A 26371-nucleotide genomic window follows, 5' to 3' on the forward strand; every position below is an offset into this window, starting at 1 on the left:
GTGATGTAGCAGAGGGTGCGTCAGAGGGTGCAGGGTCACGTGACGGGTGCCCCCGCCTCCCCTATATAAGAAATGTCACAGCTTCACCCGCGTCATTCGCTGGGCTGTGTCCAGTGGTGAGAGGAGGTCGGCGATGCTGCGCTCTGGATGGATGGATCTTCTCATCGCTGGACCGGAGATCACCCGCACCCATCGCTGGATACAGACAACGTTGGAGCAGAAATCCGCGAACGAGTGTCACCGCTGGATTTTTTTTTTTTATTAATAAAGGACTTTTTCCTACGGGGTGTGTGTGTTTTTTTTAACTATTTACACTTGCTTCGTGAAATGGTAGGGGTACAATGTACCCCATTACCAATTCACATGGGGGGGGCAGGATCTGGGGGTCCCCTTTGTTAAAGGGGTCTTCTAGATTCTGATAAGCCCCCGCCCGCAGACCCCCACAACCACCAGGCAAGGGTTGTGGGGTTGAGGCCCTTGTCCCCATTAACATGGGGACATCCTCCCCATGTTGAGGGCATGTGGCCTGGTACGGGTGGGGGGGCCGCACTCTTTCCCCCCCTCTTTTCTGCGGCCGGCCAGGTTAACGTGCTCGGATAAGGGGTCTGGTGTGAATTTTTGGGGGATGTCCACGCCATTTTTTTTTTAAATTTGGGGTGGAGTTCCCCTTAAAATCCACACCAGACCTGAAGGGTCTGGAATGGATATTTGGGGGGAACCCCACGTAATTTTTTTTTAAATTGACGGCAGGGTTCCCCTTAATATCCTTTCCAGACCTGAAGGGCCTGGTAATGGAATTTGGGGGGACCCCCATGCTTTTTTTAATTTATTTTTTATGAATGAATTCTCTCTAAATTGCCAGAGCCGACAATTCATTATAGCCGCAAGTCCGGTTTTAAAAGACTTTTTTTCCTTTCAGAAATGACACTTTGTGCAGGGACTGTTCTATGTACTGGAAACATGCGCTATTTCACATGCTACCTTTACACCCCCCCCCCCCAGGTACAAAATTTAAAGGAATATTTCACTTTTATTGTTTCACTTTTAGCATTATTAAATTCACTGCTCCCGAAAAAACAGCCGTTTTAAAACTTTTTTTTACATTGATACATGTCCCCTGGGACAGGACCCAGGTCCCCAAACACTTTTTAGGACAATAACTTGCATATTAGCCTTTAAAATTAGCACTTTAGATTTCAAATGTTCGAGTCCCATAGACTTTAACGGGTTCTAAAGTTCACACGAACATTTGGTGTGTTCGCAAGTTCTGGTGCAAACCGAACAGGGGGGTGTTCAGCTCATCCCTACTGCAGAGGTTGAAGGGTGGGGGGTCAGCCTGTCAGTGCCCAAACCATACACTGCACACTGCATCCCATTGGTCTGTATCGCTGTCATCCCAGAAGGAATCCTATTCTAAAAATGATACAGAAGAAAGCCTGCAAACAGTTTGCTGAAGACAAACAAAATAAGGACCTGGATTATTGGAACCATGTCCTGTGGTGTGATGAGACCAAGATAAACGTATTAAGTTCAGATGGAGTTAAATGTGTGTGGCGGCAACCAGTGAGGAGTACAAAGGCAAGTGTGTCTTGCCTACAGTCAAGCATGGTGTTGGGAGTGTCATGGTCTGGGGCTACATGAGTGCTGTCGGCACTGGGGAGCTACAGTTCATTGAGGGAACCATGAATGCCAGCATGTACTGTGACATGCTGAAGCAGAGCATGATCCCCACCTTTCAGAGACTGGGCCGCAGGGCAGTACTCCAACATGATAATGACCCCAAACAAACCTCCAAGAGGAATGTTGGGTTACCAAACTGTACTGTTTAGCAGAGCTGTGTAAATCTCAGGACTAAGTAGTCAGAAATACAAATGCTTTGGCAAGTAATGCCTTGTACACATGACCGTTTTTTCCATTAGACTAAACTCTGATGGCTTTTCCGACAAAGTTCAGACGGAATCAAGCTGTCTTGCATACACACGTTCATACTAAATTCCGACCACAAAGACTACGATGAGCCGAGAAAATTAAGTTCTATGCTTCCTAGCATGCGTTGAATTTTTGCGTTGAATTTTTCCGAGCATGCATGGTGTTTATTCCATCAGAAAAGCATACAGACGATCGGAATTTCTGATCGAATTTGCCAGACTATGTTCTCTATCTAGATCCGTCTGAATTTCCGACTGAAAAAGCCAGATGGGGCATACACACGGATGGAATATCCGATGAAAAGCTCCAGTCTGACTTTTTCCATCAGAAATTCCACTTGTGTGTACATAAGACAGCTACCATATATGCACTTTACAGTGATTGTAACTGATCACATGGACTTGATGTATTTTTTCAACCTCACCTACTATGTAAAATTGTAAAACAACCCAGTCAGGTAAAAATAGAATTGAAAGGCAAAACATCTGTGTATAGATATAAAAGAAACATTATAACTAACTTGAATTCTCTTTTTTATAAGTGATCACATTCCATTTGTTCTCTCTCTTTTTAGCTGCATAAGAGCTGGGGGGAGGAGAAGCAACGTCACACTGAGCTTTCCGGTAAAAAGGATCTTTGGGTGGAGGCATGTCAGGACAAGTCTGATAATTGGAGGAGAGTAAGCTGCATTCTCAGCATAGCTAGAGAACAGACCATGGTGTGCTTTCCTGCTTAGTGTGGCCAGTTTTTAATAGGAAAGCTGAGGAACTGGCAGGAACACCAGGGATTTTGCACAAAAGAAGCAATACAAAGAAAACGGGATACTTTTTTAATACAAGTACATGGCACATCAGGCACATATGAGGAATATGAAATGTTGGGGTGACAAACACTTTATATGTGTATTTAGCTCTTTGCCTGGAGCTCAGCTTTGAGCTTTTTATATTTTCTGATGTGGGTCTCATTAACTAACAAATAACATGACCAACAAATAACATGACCAACACAACTAATAAAGTGTTTAGTGTAATATTATGATGTTATTGACTGACAAACATTTTCATATGCTTAGTTTAATGTCACTTTTAAAATATTATAAAACATAATTACCGGAAAGTACTGATGACATTGCAGCAAACGCATTGAGCTTTAGTCCACACACAGGATTCCCAGTGTATACAATTTCCAGTAGCAGAAGCCCAAAACTAATTACCAATAGTGTAATGTAAATCAGCTCAGAACCCAAGGACAGCCATAGAATTCCTAAAATAGGCAAAATAAAAAAAAGCATATTTTGTTGAACAATAGTGAAATAAGAAATAATGCAAAATGTGTTTCATGGGTCCAGGTGCCTATTAAAAGTACAAAAGAACATATAGCAATAATAAAAACTATTAAAATAACTATCAAATATGTCCATCCATGAATGGCTTAATTAGGCGAAAGATTTTAATCCCTATGAATGATTCATAACACAATCATATGCATTACTGGCTAATCAGCCAATATTTATCTGGTCATAGATTATTTAGTTAAGTTTACAATGTCACTTATAGCTAATTGCAACAGTCCATAAAGGTGTAGAATGAGCTAATCGAGAGTTACAGTGAGTATTGATTGTGAAGGGAGACAACGTAGAAGAAGACTGTAAAGAGAAATTAAGGAGGCAGAGTAGGGTCTGGGACAGGAACAAAGATAAAGATAATACTGGGTGACTGGGTGGTAGGAGTAGAAGCAGAGCAGAAGGTCATTGTGTCTAGAGGAGGCAAAGTGAAAAGTGAAAAGAGGTGTTTTATGGTTTATACTAGGGTTGTCCCGATACCGATACCAGTATCGGTATCGATACCGAGTATTTGCGGGAGTACTCGTACTCCCGCAAATACCCCCGATACTGAAATAGAATACTTGTTCCCCCCGCCGCCGCTGCCGCAAACCCGTCACCACAAACCCGTCACCGCAAACCGCAAAGCCGCCGCCGCCGTTAATCAGCATGCGGGGAACATTACAGCTTTCGTTTGAATAGCTGTATCCCCGCCGCGTATAGACACTCCCCCTTGCGCGGGATTGGACGGATGATCTGTCCAATCCCGCGCAAGGGGGAGTGTCTACACGCGGCGGGGATACAGCTATTCAAACGAAAGTTGTAATGTTCCCCGCACACTGATTAACGGCGGCACGTGCGGCATCATCAAGGTATGTAGGACATGGCTGCATTATGTGGGGGACATGGCTGCATTATGTGGGGGACATGGCTGGAATATGTGGGGGACATGGCTGGAATATGTGGGGGACATGGCTGCATTATGTGGGGGACATGGCAGGAATATGTGGGGGACATGGCAGGAATATGTGGGGGACATGGCTGGAATATCTGGGGGACATGGCTGCAATATGTGGGGGACATGGCTGCAATATGTGGGGAACATGGCTGGAATATGTGGGGGACATGGCTGGAATATGTGGGGGACATGGCTGCATTATGTGGGGGACATGGCTGGAATATGTGGGGGACATGGCTGGAATATGTGGGGGACATGGCTGCATTATGTGGGGGACATGGCTGCATTATGTGGGGGACATGGCTGGAATATGTGGGGGACATGGCTGGAATATGTGGGGGACATGGCTGGAATATGTGGGGGACATGGCTGGAATATGTGGGGGACGTGGCTGGAATATGTGGGGGACATGGCTGGAATATGTGGGGGACATGGCTGCATTTGGGGACACATTTAAAAAAAGTATCGGTATTCGGTATCGGCGAGTACATAAAAAAAAGTATCGGTACTTGTACTGTACTTGTATATTTGTTGTACAAGTGAATGAGCAAGTACAACAAATATACAATGCCACCTGCTCTGATGGTAAAATGACAATTGTGCATTAAACCAATTGCTGTGTTATTTATAAGCAGGAGGAATGAGATTTAGCACAAATCAGACTCCTACATATTTATGAACTGCCAGACAACTGACTATAAAGCTTTTCACTGCCAATCAACAAAACATTTTTTTTTTTAAGAGGGACTTTCAACCGATGTGAAGGGGACTTTTATTAGATAGACATTTTCACCCAATCAAAATTCATCTGGTATAGGTCTTGCTTTAATTAAGCGAATATTGATTTGTTACGAAGGACTATAGTGTTTTTCACTTTACTCAATGCACTCTTAGGGGCCGTACACACGACAGAGTTTCTCGGCAGAATTCACAGAGAAACTCGGTCAAACCCGGATTCTGCCGAGAAACTCTGTCGTCTGTACACTTTTGGCCCGATGGAGCCGCCGAGGAACTCGTCGAGAAAATAGAGAACATGTTCTCTATTTTCTCGTTGTTCTATGGGAGAAGGCGTCCCGCTGAGCTCCTCGGCGGCTTCATCCCTGAACTCACCGAGGAACTCGACGTGTTTGGCATGTCGAGTTCCTCGGCCGTGTGTACGAGGCTTTAGGCCGCGTACACACCATCGGTCCAAACCGATGAAAGTGGACTGAAGTTCAGTTTCATCGGTCCAAATCGACCGTGTGTACGCCCCATCGGTCTATTGTCCTTCGGACAAAAATTAGAGAACTTGCTTTAAAATCGAACCGATGGATGGCTGACCGATGGTTAGTACACAAAAGCATTGGATCAAAACCCACGCATGCTCAGAATCAAGTCGATGCATGCTTGGAAGCATTGAACTTTTTTTTTTTCAGCATGTCGTGTGTTTTACGTTACCGCGTTCTGACCCGATCAGTTTTTGAAACGATGGTGTCTACGCACATTAGACCATCAGTCTGTTTCAGCGGTGAACCGATGAAAACGGTCCGTCGGACCATTCTCATCGGATGGACTGTGTACGCGGCCTGAAATGGTAAGTACAGTGCATTATAGTGGTCATTCTTGTACCTTCCTCCACTTTTTGTTTGATGCACGCACTTACAAGTAACCCCACTTGTCTAAAATCTTTACTTTGTCCCATTCCCGAGTGGGCCAGGGCATCTCTTCTTCATAGTGGCTCAATGGAAGAAATACAGGCTGTCCAGTGAAATAAAAGGTCAGTCAATTAGAGGCATTAAGCTAAAGCTTTCAGGGTTCTACTACTGCTATTGAGTTCTGTATAGGACCTTTCAGAAATAGCACACAATCATCAACAAAGATCGAATAAGATGGCAGTAGAAGTTGATATCCTGAAGTCACTACAGTTCAAATTCCTTCCTCTTTCTCTCTGCTTCTCCAACCACTCTGAAACCTCCAAGACAAGTTTGAATCTGATTGTGGGTGTGACGAATGTATTAGTTATGGATTTTATCAGCATTTACATCAGCAGGTAGAAAAAACAGAATCACAGGATCATAGACATTATGGAAAGGTGTGGATTAGTGTCATATAGGAATGAGTGGATGAAAATTGAATCTACTCAGCAGGTAGGCAAAGCACCCTTAATGCATCTCAAGTTTTAATTTTCAGATTTGAATCGCATATGCTTTTAAAAGTGTCTGTAGCATTGAAGAAACAACTTCGAAGATTTAGCAGAAGATGCTGTGACGTGTTAAACAGGCTACACAGTAAAGATCTTGAGGAAGCAGGGTTACAAATAAGCAAAAAAAAAAAACGTACGAATGGGGGAAGTAAACCTTTTTTTGGCACTTGTACCTACAGGTAAGCACAGTGAATATCTCCTAAACCTACATGGTTTAGGAGATATTCACACTGAATGTCACCGGGGTCATGCGCTCTGAAGGGATGACATACCCCCACCGTCCCTTCAGAGCCCCATGCTGCGGTCCGTGACTCCTGCGCGAGTGATTTCATCACGGTGAGGCCAATCAGATGGTCGGAGGACATGAACACAGAAGACCTGGTAAAAATGGAAGTGCCTGTCAGCAGTGACAGAGTGGCGATAGAGGGCTTTGTTCTAAAATAAGTATTTCATAATAAGCTAGTATGCAATGCATACTAGCACATTATGCCTTTACCTTGCAGGGTTTAAATTTTTTTTTGGTGCCGTTTACTATCGTTTTAAAGGGGTTGTAAAGGTAAAACATCTGACAGCATTACCCCCCCCCCCTCGAACCCGCGTTTTACTTACCTCACCCCTCGAAAGTCCCGTGCGCGTGGCACTGCTGTCAATCACAGTGGATGACGCCGCGCGCCGGGGGGGGGTGCGGGGTACCGAGTGATACAGTCGGTGGCTATGGCCACCGATGTATCACGGGAGCGCGCTCGCAAAGGCTTTTCACCATACGAGCTCGCTCGCATGAAGGTAGAAAGCTTTTGCGAGGAGGAGCCAAGACAGCCGCCGAGGGACCCCAGAAGACAGGATTCGGGGCCACTCTGTGCAAAACGAGCTGCACAGTGGAGGTAAGTATAACATGTTTGTTATTTAAAAAAAAAAATTCTTTAGTGTTCCTTTAACTGTATCTGTGCACCACAGACCGAAAACGCTATTAAATTAATTTTATTAAAATAAATTCTTTATTTGTATTTGTAAAGAAAAAAACACAATGCAAAAAAAGGTCACATATATAGTAATGACAGAGCATCAAACGCAATAAACACAATATTTAAACTAGCAGACTCACCCATCTATGCGTGTACCCATGCTTTATTTTGTTGAGAAAACACGCTCCTAGCATTCCTAGCTATGGCCATCCCCACGAGGGCAGATGATTCATGTATCATTTATTCAAGGAATCCATCTGCCCTTAGGCAAGGTATGCAGGTAGATTTATTTTCACCATCTATAGCCCATTGTGGAGATTTCCCTTCACTTTCTGTTTTGTAGCCAAACCGGAAGTGAGAGGAAATCTCTGCAAATTAAGGGAATTCTTTGGGGACCCCCAGATCACCAGAACTAGTGTCCCTATTGGAACATTTCCCCTCCATTACTTTTCTGGGAACAACCCAATATTTGGGATTTTGTTTAACTTTCAATGATAATGGTAAACAGGACAAATAAAAAGGGGGAATCTCATTAACAGGGCACAGACAGCAATAAAAAAATAAAAAATAAAAACTGTTCAAATCCCTCTCCACTCTATCCAAAACTAGAAAAAGGAAATGTGCCTTTAGCTATACTTTAAATCTTATCGGCTTAGGACAAAAACCAGGAAACAATTGAAGAAATGAAAAAAAAAAGTTTAAAACAAGTAAATATAATATAAGTTCCTATCTACTTATTAATTCTAGCAGCATAAGGATTAAAAATAGTTAATATAAACACAAAATTGCACTGGATATATTCATAGCTGTTTACTGCAGGTGAATGCTTTAGTTATACATTATATTGAGAATTATACCTGTAATTAAATTGTTATGAATGCTGTTTCTTATCCCCAATGTAAACACTGAATGTACCCAATATTACCTGTGCTTTGTTTTAGAGAGACAACACCTCACCACACTGTTTTGTTTCCTTATAACCTCAATTCAAAAAATGGTTGTTGTTTTTTAAAAATTGTAATCTTTATCTGTGTGAATGTCCCTTGGAGCACCACTCAGGGAACCAGAGATATACTGTAATCCAGGATTATGACTTCAGAAACATACAGGACATCTGCATGTGTGTAGACCTTCAACATAAATCAATCTTTGGCGCATAAAGTATGTACTGTTTTGGTAATTAGTAAAGTGCTCCATATTTTTCAATCAAATTTAACCACTTCCCACCCAAGGTACATCATGGACTTTGAATGGTGATCTCTGAATGATGCCTGCAGCTACAGGCATCATTCAAATATCGCTTTTTTCGGCCGGCGATTCTGTGCACCATAAGAACAATCATAGCCGCAGTTCAGCCGCTTGACCGTTCTTACAGGCAGCGGGAGAGGATGTATCCCCCCTCCTGCCGCCCTCCGGTGCCTCACCGGTCTCGCCCGTGCGATCGGCGAGCCGTAGAATGATTCAGTCACCGCTAGAAGTTGCACATAGAGATTTACGATGACCAGGATGACCATCTCTATGACCCTCGGAGACCCAGGAGCGACGTCACGTCTGTACCAGCGGATGTAAACAAAGCTGAGGACACGGCTGGAAAGGCAGAGAGAGTTAATTTTTTTTATCTTAGTTTTTCCAGCCTGGAGGAGAGATGTGGGGTCTTTTTGACCCCACATCTCTCCATAAAGAGGACCTGTCACGCACTATTCCTATTACAAGGGATGTTTACATCCCTTGTAATAGGAAAAAAAGTGATTCTTTTTTTTAAAAGAGAAAGAGTAAAAATCAAAAAATAAAAGTCAAATACATTTTTAAAAATGTAATTAAATTAAAGCGCCCCCGTCCCTGTGTGCTTGCACACAGAAGCGAACAAATACGTAAGTCGCGCCCACATATGTATACGGCGTTCAAATCACTGTATCCCCATGTGCGTTAGAGCGAGAGCAACAATTCTAGCCTAATGCCGCGTACAGACGGTCATTTTTTGTGATGAAATAAAATGACATTTTTAAAAATGTCATTTAAAATGATCATGTGTGGGCAAAATGTCATTTTATGTCTTCTGAAAAATGAAAAAAAAAAAATTTGAACATGCTCGAATTTTTTATGTCATTTTTTAAAATGTCATTTTTTGTGTCATAAAAAATGATCGTGTGTGGGCAAAAACGTTTTAAACCCGCACATGCCCAAAAGCAAGTTTTGAGACGGGAGGTAAAACTACCATTCATAATGGAGTAAGCACATTTATCACGCTGTAACAGACAAAAAAGCACGAAACGTCTTTTACTAACAAGTAACCAGCTAAAAGCAGCCTCAAGGCGAATAGAACTTCCCCTTTAGAGTGCCGTCACTTTGTTCATCATTTTTCAAAACGATGGTGTATATGCTACAGTACATCGTTTTTGAAAATGAAGTTTCAAAAATGCCTTCTTTTTTCATCACTTCATTTTTTTTCCATCGCAAAAAATGACCGTCTGTATGCGGCCTAAGACCTCCTCTGTAACTGGAGATTTATAAGTACCGAAGTCTGGCGCTATTCCACGTGTGTGTGCAATTTTAAAACGTGGCATGTTAGGTATCTTTTTTCTTGGCGTAACATCAGCTTTCACATTATACGCAGGGGCTAACTTTACTGTTTTTTATTCTTTTTAATTCATGGAACTGTTTTTTTTTTCTCAAAAAAAAAGTTTTTGAAAAATTGCTGCGCAAATACCGTGTGACATACACAGTTGCAACAGCCACCATTTTATTCCCTAGGGCCTCTGCAAAAAAAAAACATATATAATGTTTGGGGGTTCTGAATAATTTTCTAGAAAAATAATGATGATTTTGATATGAAGGAGCGAAGTGCCAGAATTGACCTGGATGGGAAGTTGATGGGATCTGCATTAATTTAACAATTTACTTACAGTACTGTCTATTGTTATCTTCCTAAAAACATAAGCAGGTGGCATTGAATGCGCCTTAATGATTACACCAATAATCATCTCATTTAGGGAGTTAAAATAATTATACAAATATACAATAAAAATAAACATACCTCTTTCAGCTGGTGGCGTTAATTCTAGAAAGCTTCGGCACTTCTCATCTACAATAATTACAAAAAGTACATCATTGCAACAGTGAATTATGTAAAATTGTAAGCCATTAAAGGACCACTGAGCCTTTTCAGAAAATAAAACACACATTAAGCCCAGGTTCACACTAGGCTGCGGGAGTGAAGCCGTGTGAGTTCAGCTGAACTGCTGGTCAGTCGCGATTGTAGCCGCGATTACAGAGACATCTGTGCAGATTTCTGCACAGATGTCAATGTAAATCGCGTGCCGAAATCGCAAAAAGTAGTACAGAAACTACTTTTTGAAATCGGTGCAGCGCCGCAGATGCGGTGTTGCACCGATTAGGACGGTGCCATTGCCAACAGGGCTTATAGTCACAAAGTCTAAGATAAATATACAATAAATATTTAACACAATTTTACCATGGTAATGTTACTAATTGACCAAAATCCAGGAAATGTTATGTAGGACCACCTGCATTAAATACATAGGAGTATATTTATCAAGTGGCAACAAACTGTCCCATGAATTATTCACCACTTTTTTGCTATGATTCACCAATTTATTAGGCCCATCTGACAGTCATGCTTTGCTATTCTTCAATGGGGAATCCAGCTCTCATTATCAAATTTTACAGCTGCCAGCCCCACAGTGGATTTAAAAAAAGGAACTTTAAATAAAGAGAATTGACTGTTTGAATTAAATACAGCTTAAATTCACTTCCCTATGGCAAAACACATTAATTTAGTCTGGTGAAAAAAGTATACAGCAAAAGATTTTCTTGTTTAAACATGTTATTGAAGGATAGAGTGGTTTCACATCTTTTCCATCTGCAGGGAAAATAAGCAGGGCTGTCTTCATGAGAGGGCACACCTGGGCACAGGGGGGGGGGGGGCCTGTACTTTCCCCAAAGCAGCTGGTCCTTGAGCCCACACTGCCCCGAAATTGGGGGCCCCCGTGATGGCACTGAGAGTGATAAATACACAGGGGAGGCAGTCTGCCTCCTACCTACTTGATGTCTGTTTACCTGCACTGTCATCATTGTAGGGGCACCTTGCCCAGGGGCCCATGATGCTATTAAGATGGCCCTTAAAATAAGGCAGCATATATTTTATTACAGTTCGGTAACAGGGATGCAGCCCTTAATAGGGTAATGTTTGCAAGAGAATACATGTGAAAGAATAATGCAACATCTCAATTCTAACATATGTAGAAGGCTATAAGTAGCAGTATCATAGTCTCAGATAAGTAGGCAGGTTGTAATCTCTTACAAATTTTAGCTCAAGCGAACAAACCTAGTGTGGAACAAGGGAGAGAATGCTAGGGTCACCGTTGAATATCAGCAAAAATATTTTGTACAAAAACCCAGCGCTATTATTCATAAAAAATAAACCACCATCAAAATAAAAAAACGTTGAAAGAATGCAATCAGCACACTAAAGTCTCGTACACACGATCGGATTTTCCTACGGGAATTGTGTGATGACAACATGTTGGTCGAAAATCCGACCGTTTGTACGCTTCATCGGACAATTGTTGTCGGATTTTCCGCAAAAAAATAATGGATGGCAGGCTTTAAAATTTTCCGAGGACAACGAGCTGTTGTGGGATTTTTCGAGCGTTTACACAAGTCTGTCGGACAAAAGTAAAATATGCCTCTAATCGTCCCAATGTGCATTAACACAGGATAACATTGAGCTTTTTTTTTTTTAACAGAGATATAACATTGAGCTTTTACAGGCAAAACACAAAACTCCTGTAGAACCAGTGATTTTTAGGCCAGTGTTCATGGATCATTGCTAAATGTAAACATACTAACAGTGAAGTGCTCCTTAATATAAATGATCAAATATAGACTCAAATGTGCATATAAACAACGTTGCTCATAAATTACACAATCACCAAAAATCATGTGTAGAAAAAAAGAAGAAAGAAAACAATCCAATATATCATTCAATTCGATTGTCAGTAAAAAAAAACTGAGAACAGTCCAACACATCATCCAATTAGATTTTAAGGGCCAGATTCAGAGAGAACTAACGCCGACGTATCTGTTGATACGCTGCGTAAGTTCTAGGATGCGCCGTCGTATCTATGCGCCGAATTCACAGTACAAGATACGCCTGAATTCTCGCTCCATCCGACCGACGTAAGTCTCCTACGCCGTCGTATCTTGGGTGCATATTTACGCTGAACGCTAGGGGCGCTTCCGTTGATTTACGCGTCGAATATGTAAATGACCTAGATACGCCGATTCACAAACGTACTTGCGCCCGTCGCAGTAAGCTACGCCGTTTACGTAAGGCGTACGTCCGGTGTAAGTTTACCCCTCATAAAGCAGGGGTAAGTCATGTTAAGGTATGGACGTCGGAAACAGCCGTCGTATTTTACGTTGTTTACGTAAGTCGTACGTGAATGGGGCTGGGCGTAAGTTACGTTCACGTCGTACGCATTGAGCCATCGTATCTTAGCGAGTATTTGCGACGTGATTCTGAGCATGCGCGTGCATGCGCCGTCCGTACGGCCATGCATTTACATGGGGTCACAATTCATTTTAATACAACACGCCCACTACCTGCCTGCTTTGAATTAGGCGGGCTTACGCCGGCCTATTTACGTTACGCTGGCGTAAATATGGGAGCAAGTGCTTTGTGAATACTTAGCTTGCCTCTCAATGTTACGTCGGCGTAGCGCATATGAGATGCGCTACGCCGGCACAAAGATACGCCAATGTACCTGAATCTGGCCCAATGTGTCCAGAAAAACTTCAAAACAATTCCATATATCATCCAATAAGGTTGTAAGTATAAAAAACTGAGAACAGTCCCAAATACTGTATGCATGTGAAGTAGGAATTATAGTGTAATCGCTAATACGAACATGCTTCAACCTATGAATTCCATGTTATGACTAGGGATGAGCCGAACCCGTTCGGTTCGCACCAGAGCCTGCGAACAGACCAAAAGTTTGTGTGAACTTTAGAACCCCGTTAAAGTCTATGGGACTCGAACGTTTAAAATCTAAAGTGCTAATTTTAAAGGCTAATATGCAAGGTATTGTCATAAAAAGTGTTTGGGGACCTGGGTCCTGCCCCAGGGGACATGTATCAATGCAAAAAAAAGTTTAAAAACTGAAGTTTTTTTGGGAGCAGTGATTTAAATAATGCTTAAAGTGAAACAATAAAAGTGAAATATTCCTTAAAATTTCGTACCTGGGGGGTGTATAGTATGCCTGTGAAGAAGCGCTTGTTTCTCGTGTTTAGAACTGTCCCTGCTCAAAGTGCCATTTCTGAAGGAAAAAAAGTCATTTAAAATCACTCACGGCTAATAATGAATTGTCGGCTCCCGACAATTCAGAGAAAAGCCACGTCATAAAAAATCAATTACTAGGCCCTTCAGGTCTGGTATGGATATTAAGGGGAACCCCATGTCAAATTTAAAAAAAATTACGTGGGGTTCCCCCCAAATATCCATTCCGGACCCTTCAGTTCTGGTGTGGATCCCGCCCCCCCACTTTAATTGTTTTACTTTAAGCATTATTAAAATCACTGCTCCCCAAAAAAACGGCTGTTTTTAAAACTTTTTTTTGCATTGATACATGTCCCCTGGAGTAGGACCCAGGTCCCTAAACACTTTTTAGGACAATAACTTGCATATTAGCCTTTAAAATTAGTACTTTAGATTTCTCCCATAGACTTTTACAGGGTGTTCCACGGCTTTTCAAATTTGCCGCGAACACCCCAAATTGTTCGCTGTTCGCCGAACAGGCAAACAGGCAATGTTCGAGTCGAACATGAGTTCGACTCGAACTCGAAACTCATCCCTAATCTGGACTTATTTTGTAATGTTAAAGATGTTTTGCTGCTTAACTACTTCCCACCCGGCCACTGCACATATACGCCGGGTGGACGCTCTCTCCTTCTCAGTGGACGTTCAGGAACGTCCCTCAGAAGGAGGGGGATCGCACGTGTTCCCGCGCAGCAGCGCGATCCCGAAGCACTCGTGTCACCTGGACACAGCGCAACATGGATCGGCAGGAGGGCTCTGTGATTGGCCCTCCTGATCACATGATGGCCGTGTCCAATCACAGCCGTCATGTGATGAAAACAAAGACCCGGTTGCTAGGTGATCGGATCTCCTCTCCTCACACAGAAGTCGTCGGTGAGGAGAGGAGGGTGGATTGCTGCAGCTGGCTGGTGATCAGTGAGTATGAGCTGTTTTTTCAGCTTTTTACTCACTGATCACCAGTCACACAGTGTAAAACACAGAAAAGTAAACACACATGTCCCCAAAACACATGTCACCACATAGTAAAAATATCTCCCTCCCAAATATGTAACAGTAAAATCACATGTCCCAATGATCATTTCCACACATATGTTTGTGATCACCGGCGCACATTTGTACATGATCATTTGCGTATATCTGTTCGTAATCACACAAACCAATTATTATACACTTAACAGATTTTTTTTACCAAAAACATGTAGTAGAATACATTTTGGCTTAAATTTATGACAAAATTAGATTTTATTGGATTTTTTTTTAAATAGAAAGACGAAAATATTATTATTTTTTCCAAATTTCCGCTCTTTTTTTGCTTATATCGCAAAAAAAAAAAAAAACAGAGTCGTGAATAAATACCACCAAAAGAAAGCTCTATTTGTGTGAACAAAATGATAAAAATTTTATTTGGGTACAGTATAGCATGATCGCGCAGTTGTCATTGGAAGTGCGAGAGCGCTGAAAGCTGAAAATTGGTCTGGGAAGGAAGGGGGCGAAAGTGGCCAGTATTGAGGTGGTTAAAGTGTAAGTTCACCTTTACAGAAAAATTTGTAAGGTGAACTTACACAGGACCCCCTCCTCAGCCATGTGATGGCGCTGACCAATTTGAATACTCCTTAGGCCTCGTACACACGACGGGACATGTCCGATGAAATAGGTCCGCGGACCGTTTTCATCGGACATGTCCGCTGCCGGATTTTGGTCTGATGGCTGTACACACCATCAGACCAAATTCCCCGCGGACAGCGAACGTGGTGACCTGGCCGCGCCGTCGCCGCAGCGATGACGCGGTGACGTGCGCGACCCTGGAAGGTCAATGCTTCCTACGCATGCGTCGAATCACTTTGACGCATGCGAGGGGTTTTTGGCCAAGCGGACATGTCCGGTGAGTCGTACAGACGACCGAACATGTCCGACGGACAGGCTTCCAGCGGACATGTTTCTTAGCATGCTAAGAAACATTTGTCCGCTGGAAACCAGTCTGCTCGGCCGGGAATCCGGTCCGGTCGGCCGTACAGACGACCGAACATGTCCGCGGAAACTGGTCCGCGGACCAGTTTCAGCAGACATGTTCAGTCGTGTGTACGAGGCCTAAGTGTCCCTCCTGATGGGGTACGTTTAGGAGATTAAGCTGCAAGGATTTCTAAGCCCCGGAGCCGTGAGGAGGCTATACCGGGGTTCAGAATGGGAGATTGCTGCGCTGTAGGTTAGCAGGACTGGGGGGGGTGTGAGGTGGGGGTCCTGTGTAAGTTCACCTTACAGATTTTTCTGTAAAGGTGAACTTACCCTTTAACCAAGCAGTTTCTCCTATGAAGCTTCTTGGATACGTGGAAAAATGTCTTCAAGCTACTAGCCTTATCATAATCTGTAAAAATTAGAACCTTCACAAACAACACAGGTCCAGAATTTTTTCTATGTTAGGACCATCATTTCAGACTATTGTCCATAAGTATTGTTTCCTGCTGATCATATGCATATGCTGAAAAATTATCAGACTGCGTTATCATTAATATGAATTCAGTACTAAAAATGGCTGCTCCCATTGTATTAGCAAGGTTTACACAATACACTTTAGCAGTGGCGGCTGGTGAAGTTTTAGGATGGGGGGGCTCAAGACTCCGCCCCTCCACATTTGGTCCCTCCCACTTCTCATAAGCCACACCCCATATAGAATACACCCACTTCGTCCCCTGTATTCCACTTGCTTCCACTCATAGGCCCAGATTCAAGTAGCAATTGCGCCTGTGTAACCATAGGTTACACAGCGCAATTGCTTACTTGCCCCGGCGTTACGAATGCTCCTGATTCAGGAACATCGTAACGCCGACTGCAGCCTAAAATCTGCGTGGCATAAGGCTCTTATGCCACGCATATCTAGGCTGCATTCTTGCGATGACCTCTAGGGGGCGTTCCCATTGTGGTCAGCGTATAGTATGCAAATTGCATACTAACACCGGTTCACAATGTTGCGCGAGCCCTGCGTACGCAATTTACGTTGTTTCCGTACGGCGTGTTTAGCGTAAGGCTGCCCCTTCTAATAGCAGGGGCAGCCAATGCTAAAGTATACCCGTCGTTCCCGCGTCGCGACGTTCAAATTTTACGTGATTTGCGTAAGTGATTCGTGAATGGCGCTGGACGCCATTCACGTTCACTTTGAAGCAAATGACGTCCTTGCGACGTCATTTGCCGCAATGCACGTCGGGAAAGTTTCCCGACGGAGCATGCGCTCTACGCTCGGCGTGGGAGCGCGCCTAATTTAAATGATTCCCGCCCCCTACGGGATCATTTACATTAGGCGCCCTTACGCAGGGCAAGTTTACACAGCGCACACGCAATTTACGGAGCTACTGCTCCGTGAATTGTGGGTAGCGCAGTAAATTTGCGGGGGCGCAGGGCAAAAACGCTGCCCTGCGCCTCCGTAAATAAGGGGCAAATCTACCTGAATCCAGGCCATAGTGTCAGGAGTATACAGCTCAGCATCACAGCACAGAGTATATAGCCCCAGCATCACAAATCATGGTATACAGCGCAGCCTTACAGATCGGCGCAAACAAACTAAAAAATTACACTGTTAGTTATGAAGGACTCTAAATGGGCATGAGATTATCAGAGACTGCGGACATACTGCACAAGATTACCAGAGACTGTGGACATACTGCACAAGATTACCAGAGACTGCGCACATACTGCACAAGATTACCAGAGACTGCGGACATAGGTCCGCCCATTTAAATTGGCCCGCCTTGCGCCGGAGGCCGCCGGCGTAGGTTTTCATCTCAAGTGCTTGGTGAATCAGGCACTTGCGATGAAAAATTGCGGCGGTGTAACGTATCTGCGATACGTTACGCCGCTGCTCTCCTATGTGAATCTGGCTCAATATTTTTGTGAGTGGAATAATTTTATTTAAAAATATTTCTATATGACAACAGTGAACACTATGATTTATCCTGCTCTTTGAGCTAATATTTTTTGGGAAGAAACAGTGGATGAAAATCCTTTCAGGATCGAACGTTGCCATTGATGAGGAGTGGTGCAACCCCCCTTTTCCTTCCTTGATGACAAATGCACTTAGACATTTTCAGTTGTAGGAGGTCTATGAATGAAGGTGAGCGACATAGGCACACAGATCTGGGAGTGCATATTGTGAATAATACTCATATGCGTTGGGAAACTTACTGACGATCGAACTTGAAGAAATGTTTTGAATGGTGTGGACTTTTCTGTTTCAGGACTATTTTACAGTGTTTTGAAAAAGTATTCATACCCCTTGAAAGTTTCCACTTTTGTCATGTTACAACCAAAAACGTAAATGTATTTTATTGGAATTGTATGTGATAGATAGTGTTGAGCAGAATACGCCATATTCGATTTCGCGATATATCTCGAATATATAGTCGAATATTCGAGATATATTCGCTAAATTCGAATATTCGTGATATTTTATCGAAATGAAATGATTGCGAATTTTCGCTATTGCGAATGCGAAAATAATTGCGAATTTTCGATAACTGCGGTAGGAGCACTCTGATTGGCTCAGAATATTCGTGATATTTTACAATACAAAATAATTGCGAATATTCGGCAAATGCGGAAGGAGCACACTGATTGGCTCAGAATATTCTTGATATTTTACAATACAAAATAATTGCGAATATTCGGCAAATGCGGAAGGAGCACTCTGATTGGCTCAGAATATTCTTGATATTTTACAATACAAAATAATTGTGAATATTCGGCAAATGCGGAAGGAGCACTCTGATTGGCTCAGAATATTCTTGATATTTTACAATACAAAATAATTGCGAATATTCGGCAAATGTGGAAGGAGCACTCTGATTGGCTCAGAATATTCTTGATATTTTACAATAGAAAATAAAAAGTGTTTTGCATTGGTGGTGATTCTTTACTCTATCCATCTGTCACAGCCGTTTGTCAATCAAACACCTTGAAGATTGAACACGTTCATGCTGCATGCTTTGGACTTTTTTTCACTTCACATATCAAAGACATTTTTATGAAAGATTATTTTTCTATTATTGGGACTATATTTCTTTATATATTTGTTTCACTGTGTATTTCACAAGTTATTTGCGCTTGCTTATTTTAAAATTTGCCCACATGTCTTGTCACTAGACATATTTTTTATTCTTGTAGAGCGACTCCATTTTCTGTCTTGTATTAATTTATGTTGTATAACATTTTTGAGTTGCTGCTGTATTCTCCCCTTTTTTTAAGGTATGCGCAATTTTTTCCTTCTTACAAAAAAAAATAATATCAAACATACAAATATTCATAACAGAAACATACACAAAGCCCCCCCCTTTTGCATCAGAGACAATCAGAGTTCTCCTACCACAGTTATCGAAAATTCGCAATCATTTTCGCATTCGCATTAGCGAAAATTCGCAATTTTTTTTTTTATATTCGGCAACATAAAAGGATCGCCTCAGCTTAGCTACTCGGCCCAGGGTCTCTAATCATACCAGCAATGCTTTTAGACGTCGATAGGATGTGATCTGTTTTAAAAATAAAATTGAAAAAATGCGAATATTCGGAATTGCGAATATTCATTGCGAAATTTGAAATATATCGCGAATACTCGAATATGCCATATTCGAGCCGAATATTCGCAATACGAATATTCGTGAGCAACACTAGTGATAGACCAACAAAGTGGCACATAATTGTGAAGTGGAAGGAAGGTTTTATTTTTTTTTACAAATGAATATCTGAAAAGTGTGGCGGGCATTTGTATTCAGTTCCCTTTACCCTGATTCCCCTAGTCCACCTGTGAGTAATTTAATATCAGTATAAATACAGCTGTTCTGTAAATTCCTCAGTGGTTTGTAAGAGAACCCTAGTTAGCTAACAGCATCATGAAGACCAAAGAACACACTAGACAGGTCAGGGATAAAGTTGTGGAGAGGTTAAAAGCAGGACATAGAAAATATCCTAAGCTTTGAGAACCTCTCACGGAGCACTGTTCAATTCATCATCCAAAAATGGAGAGTATGGCACAACTGCAAACCTACCAACACATGGCTGTCCACCCAAACTGACAGGCCGGGCAAAGAGAGCATTAATCATAGAAGTAGCCAAGAGGTCCATGGTAACTCTGAAGGAGCTGCAGAGATCCACAGCTTAGGTGGGAGAATCTGTCTACAAGACACCTATTAGTTGTGCATTCCACCAATCTGGCTTTTATGGAAGAGTGGCAAGAAGAAAGGCATTGTTTTAAGAAAGCCATAAGAAGTCCAGTTTGCGAGAAGCCATGTGGGAACACAGCAAACATGTGGAAGAAAGTGCTCCGGTCAGATGAGACCAAAATTTAACTTTTTGGCCTAAAAGCAAAACACTATTGGGTAGATTCAGGTAGATGGGCGCATCCTTATTCTGGCGTAGCATATCTCATATGCACTACGCCGGCGTAATCGTGCGAGGTTACCATAGTATTCAGCAAGCATTTGCGCGTAACTTTGCGCCGGCGTACCGGAAATTTGAGGGCGCAAGCCGGCGTAAGTGTAAGTGGGTGTTCCCTTATGCAAATGATGGGCTGAACGTGGAGCAGTGGATTACGCCCAGCGTATCATCGACAGAGCATGCGCAGTCCCGTGGACGTACGATCGCTTCCGTGTGCGCATGCTCACAACTACGCCGGTCCTACTTCCTAGGATACGCCGTCCCACCGGCTTACGCCGAGCGCATAAATACGCCCAGACATGCGCCCGTCCTGCGCAAAATTACATCCGGCTTTTTACCCCCCCTGAGCAAGGTAATTTTGCTTGAACGACATGGCACCTCCTCAGAAGGAGAAAAAGAGGAAACACAATTTCAATGCAGCGGAGATGGAGGTCATGATGGCGGCACTGACCAAATATGACGCCGCCCTGCATGGTGCCCAGCGTAAGAACACTAGCAAGGCACAGAGGAGGGCAATTTTGGAGAGTATCACCCTGGACATTAATGCCATTGGCAATGAAACACGCATTTGGGAGGATATCCAAAAAAAAGCTCAACGACATGCGGCGTCGGGTCCAGGACAAATTGGTCCTAATTCGCAAACATGCCAGTGGCACGGGAGGAGGACCAGCCTGTCCATTGCGCTTAAAACCGGAGGAGGAAATAATTGCTCGGTGTTAGTCACAGGAGCAGGTGGAGGGCGTTCCAGGATGGGACTCCACTGTTCGGGACTTGGGGTCAGGTAAGTGTGTTTTATCTCCTATACGGTGTGTAGCATGGGAGGGGGTGGAAGGGAACATGTGACAAGTGTGTGGGTCCACCAACATGTGTTTTTTTTTGTGTCATCCGCAGATGTTGAGGATGAAGCTGGAGGGCGACCCACGTCATCCCCACAACATCATGTGATCCAGTCGGCCCCCCTGGAAATCCTGGGCATGTTGGTGGAGGGGAGCGCCCATAGGACATCTGTGGAGGTAGTTGTGGAGGAGTCCATTGACCTCCACCAGGAGGACTCCATCTACATCGAGGAGGATTCCACCATCCCTGAACTCCCCACCACCTCCCCGACCATCAGGTCAAGCCCCTCCAGGGCATTCCCCTCCAGTGCAGCCCCCTCCAGGGCAGCCCCCTCCCCGTCTTCCCCATCTGGACGGGCCCCAGCCTCTCCTTCTCCCAGGAAGGCTCTGCGAAAAACGAGGGGTGTACCCGGAGGGCTCCGAGAAGGGCTGCAGGAGGAGCAGGGCCTGCAGACCCCCCATATCGGGGCTATGGTGGGAGACTTCTGCGGGTGGTGGACAGCCTGGCCTCCTCTTCCAAATCTCAGGCTGCATGCGCAGCGTCATTGCAGCAGGCTCTCACCCTGCAGGCTGATCTGGGCATCAAAAATTCAGAGAGCCTGCAGGAAGTCAGCTCCAATAGTGTGGCGATGGTCACCTGCATGGTGGAGCAGCAGGCCGCCACAGCAGTGCTCACAGCAGAGGTGAGCAGGTTGGCAGGGGCGGTAGAGGCCAACACTGCTGCTGTGCGTGAGGAGGGGAGACAAACCCGGAGGCACCACCATCTTAACACCACCCGCCAGCTTCGGATGCTGGCGCAGACCAACACTGTGCTCACCCGCCTTGCCAACGCAATGGATGGCAGGCAGGCATCACCTGCCAGGAGTGATCAAGCAGGGGATGATGCTCCTCCCCCCACCCCAGGCTCCATCACGCCAACTGAGGAGCCAGAGCTGTGGCACCCGTGGCACCAGCCTGGGAAAACGTAAGAGGAGATGATTGGTGTTTTTTGTGGGCAATTTCTGCTATTTTTTTTTTGGCTCAAAGTCTGAGCTTATTTTCTTATTTATATTTATGCTCAAAGTCTGAGCTTATTTTCTTATTTATATTTATGCTCAAAGTCTGAGTATTAGTGTTTGTGTTGTAGTCCCTACACACGGTGAGGAGTGTAAACTACAGTGTGACTGGTGTGTGAATGGGGGGGGTGTCACTCCTGCTGGCAAAGGGGTGTCACCCTCTGCCGTGTGAAGGGTGTATGAATGTACAGCGACATAATTGGAGCCTTGGCGTGGCGTTGCTGCTCCCAAGTACCGTGCAGTGTACTTTGGTCTAATCCAATTTGATGAGGATGTGGGGTGTGTGAGCTGGGGACCACAGTGGTGTGCATGCGTGCATTCTCCTTGTGACATGATGAATGTGTGTGTTTAACGTGCAAAGATACGTTCCACGAGACAAATCCTAACTGCTCTTCCCTCAGTAGACCGGGTAGAGTTGGTTAGGGGGGGGATTGCATGGTTCGGGGTCAGGTCATCACGTAGCTCAATCTCCAGGCCCTTTCTCATGGCGAAGTTGTGCAGCATGCAACATGCACCGATGATCTGGCACACAAAGTTTGGGGAATACAACAGGGTACCCCCAGACTTATCCAGGCATCGGAAACGGGACTTCAGGAGGCCAAATGTGTGTTCCACCACTGCACGGGTACGTGCGTGTGCTTCATTGTATCTTTCCTCTCCTGAGGTTTGGGGATTCCGGAATGGAGTCATGAGATGGGGTCCAAGTGCATATGCCGCGTCACCTGGAAGGGAAAAGACAGGAGGATATTAGTCGTGCATGTGCCCCTCGTGATGTCTGCATCATGGGGTGGGACAGTCATGCCTGACACCCATGTCACTCACCAACCAGCCAGCTGTCCCCATACACGTTCTGTTCAAATTCTGTTGAGATGGGGCTCTGACGGTATATGTAGCTGTCATGGCTGGATCCTGGGTGTTTGGCACGGACGTGCCATATGAGGCAATGGACTATCACCTGTACGTTGATGGAATGCCAATGCTTCCGATTACAGTATATGTGCTCTATGTCACGGGGGGGCCGTAGTGCCACATGTGTGCAATCAATGGCCCCCACGGTGCGTGGGAATCTGGCAATTTGATAGAAATCCGCCATTGCCTTCACCCGCAGGTCCTCCTGGGTGGGTTTGATGATGTGGTGCGACATGCGTCTGAGGATTGTGGGGACAACCTGGTGCACACATCTGCTCATGGTGGATTGTGACATCCCAGCCACGACTCCACTTCACCAGGAAATGCAGTGTTGCCAGTACCTTGACCAGTGGCTGCACTGCATGTGCACGATGTGTCTTGCTGGTGATGTCATCCTGCAGGGTTCTGGTTATTTCCTGGATGACTTCAGGGCTGAATTTGAAGATTAAAAAGACCTCCGAATCACCCATGCCAAAGACGTTTATGCGCTTTTGGTATATCCTCTCCCGTGCCCTCCTACGAGTCGGTTCACTCAGTAGTATTGCTAGGACCATGGCTGCCCCTGGCATGTTGGCACACAGATGTGTTGTCCAGCAAGTGTGGGTGCTCAGCTTGCTCAGCTCGTCCGTAACGGTGCTGCTGTAGCTGCTCTCCAGTTGACCTGTGGACGTTGCTAAGTTGCCCCTGCTTTTATGAGGAGCAAGTTTGCGCTGGCCGTACAACTTGCGCTCACTGCGCGCATACTGCGCCTGACATGCGCATGTTTGTGAATTGGCGTATCTCCCTCATTTGCATAAGAAAACAATGGGAGCGCAAAATGTGCCCAGGGTAAAAATGCTCATAAAATACGCCGGTGGAGAAAAGTTACGTCGGTCGGAAGGAGCCTAATTTCAGGCGTATCTCTTTTTGTGGGTACGGCGCATAGTTACGACGGCGCAAATTTGGACTTACGCTGCACATATCGAGATACGTCGGCGTAAGTCCTACCTGAATCTACCCCTATGTGTGGTGGCAAACTAACACTGAACACACCATACCCACCATGAAAACATGGTGGTGGCAGCATCATGTTATGAGGATGCTTTTCTTTAGCGGGAACAGGGAAGCTGATCAGACTTGATGGGAAGATGGATGTAGCCAAATACAGGACAATCCTAGAAGAAAACCTGAAAAGCCTCGTACACACGCTCGGTTTACTCGGCAAGAACCAGCAAGAAAACTGCTGGCAGAGTTTTCTTGCAGAGTATACCGAGCGTGTGTACGAGGCTTTCAGGTTTCTCAACAAGAAAACTGCCCAGAATCTAGATGAGAAAAATAGAGAACATGTTCTCTATTTTTCTCGTCGTGAGATTCTCTGCAGTTTTCCTGCTGAGAAACCCGAGAGTGTGTATACTTACCTGTCGCCGTGGAAACCTGCGCATTCTCGAAATGACTTGGACGCATGCGCGGTAGCTTCCTAGGCATAGGTAAGTGTGCAGCAAAATGGTGGTGACGGCATCGAATGTGATGAGCGCATGCGATGACGTCACCGCGTACTTGCTTTTCAAGAGAACCGCAGTGTCTGTACACTCGGGCGGCAAGAGATTCTTGCCAAGAATCTCGTCAGGAAAAAAATTCTGGCCTGTGTGTACAGGGCTAAAGAGTCTGCAGAAGACTTGAGACTGGGGTGGAGGTTCACCTTCCAGCAGGACAAGGACCCTAAACATACAGCCAGAGCTACAATGGAATGATTTAGATCAAAGCCTGGCCCATTCAAAATCCAGACCTAAATCCAATTGAGAATCGATGGCAAGACTTGAAAATTGCTGTTCACAGACACTCTCCATCCAATCTGACAGAGCTTGAGCTATTTTGCAAAGAAGAATGGGCAAAAATGTCACTCTCTAGATGTGCAAAGCTGGTAGAGAAATTCCACAAAAGACTTGCAGGTGTAATTACAGGGAAAGGTGGTTCTACAAAGTATTGACTAAATACTGGGGCTAAAAACAAAAGAAAGGCCACACTTTTTAGATAATTATTTGTAAAACAATTTAAAAACCATTTATAATTTTCCTCTCACTTCACAATTATGTACCACTTTGTGTCGGTCTATTACATAAAATCCCAATAAGGGTGAAAAATTTCAAGCGCATGAATCCACTGTATTAATACATGACATAATGTTTATGCATCTTTATGCTTTGACAAGTTAAAGGGGTTGTAAAGGAAATGTATTTTCCTAAATAGCTTCCTTTACCTTAGTGCAGTCCTCCTTCACTTACCTCATCCTTCAATTTTGCTTTTAAATGTCCTTATTTCTTCTGAGAAATCCTCACTTCCTGTTCTTCTGTCTGTAACTCACCACCGTAATGCAAGGCTTCCCCCGAAGGAGCCGCTGGTTTGTTTGGGATCTACTCTCTTTTGGCTCAACTCACCCCTGTTTAACTAGCTCGAACCCTCCCTTAACACATCAGAATTCTGGTAGTGGGATATTGTGACCCCTGCAGGGCTGGAGTCACAATAACAGGTACACAACATGCAATGACAATAAGATAATGAATTACCTGTTGTAATGGAAGGTCCCTCCAGACAAGAAAATACACTCCACACAGTGAATATATTTGAATATAAGGGATAAGTTTACTGTATAGAAACTTAAAAACAACAGCTATATGGTTTAGACATAAACACAATCAATAAGTGATAACCCAGTCTGATTCGCAAGGGCCCTTGCAAGAATCAGCAATTAATGTAAGCTAGTGAGATTTCTCTTTGAACATAGGAATGGTACCATCCGTCTAAACTAAAAGGGAGTCTATACTCGCGAGCGCCCCTAACGGGCAGTTCTGCAGATCAGTCAATATCTGTGTTGCGGCCGGTTGGTGCACATTAAAGCGGGGGTTCACCCTAAAAAAAAAAAATGTTTTCTAACATGCCATCTAGCATACTAGCGTGAGCTACAGTATGCCTTTATTTAATTTTTTTGCGCCGTACTCACTGTTTAATCCCGGAGATAAGTTTCAGTCTAGTAGGCATTCCTAGTCAGAGGGGAACATGATTGACGGCCGGCTATGGCGAGTCACGCCTCACGGAAATAGCCGAAATAGGACGTGGCTCTTCACGGCGCCTGCGCAGTCAGCTCCGATGTCTGTGCGCAGGCACCGTAAAGCGCCGTGAAGAGCCAAGTCCTACTCGGGAGGCGTGACGCACAATAGCTGGCCGTCAATCATTGTCCCCTCTGACTGGGAACGCCCATTCCCCGCGGGGAGCCTGAAACGTATCTCCGAGCTACAGTATGCCTTTATTTAAAATAAATAAAGGCATACTGTAGCTCACGCTACTATGCTGTATTTCTTGCTAGAAACTTGCATTTTAGGGTGAACCACCGCTTTAAAATTGCAATCCACGGGTAACAGTTAATGAGATAAACTATGCAACAAAATGCCTGAAGGCAGCAGAACGTTGGTAGATTGATCGTTTATCAGC

The 26371-nt window shown here is 44.2% G+C and overlaps 1 protein-coding gene across 1 annotated transcript in view; it reads right to left on the reverse strand.

The window, feature by feature from the left end:
- The window catches only part of GSG1 (germ cell associated 1), a 149579-nt gene that overhangs the window by 24162 nt on the left and 99046 nt on the right, over positions 1–26371 (reverse strand). The window contains exons 3-4 of the mRNA XM_040359618.1: positions 10387–10434; positions 3040–3192 (exon numbers count right to left, since the gene is read on the reverse strand). Coding sequence (XP_040215552.1) covers positions 3040–3192; positions 10387–10434 — 201 coding nt within the window. The remainder of the gene's footprint in view (positions 1–3039; positions 3193–10386; positions 10435–26371) is intronic.

Source organism: Rana temporaria, chromosome 7, assembly GCF_905171775.1.
Source record: "Rana temporaria chromosome 7, aRanTem1.1, whole genome shotgun sequence".
In the NCBI taxonomy this organism is placed as follows: Eukaryota; Metazoa; Chordata; class Amphibia; order Anura; family Ranidae; genus Rana; species Rana temporaria.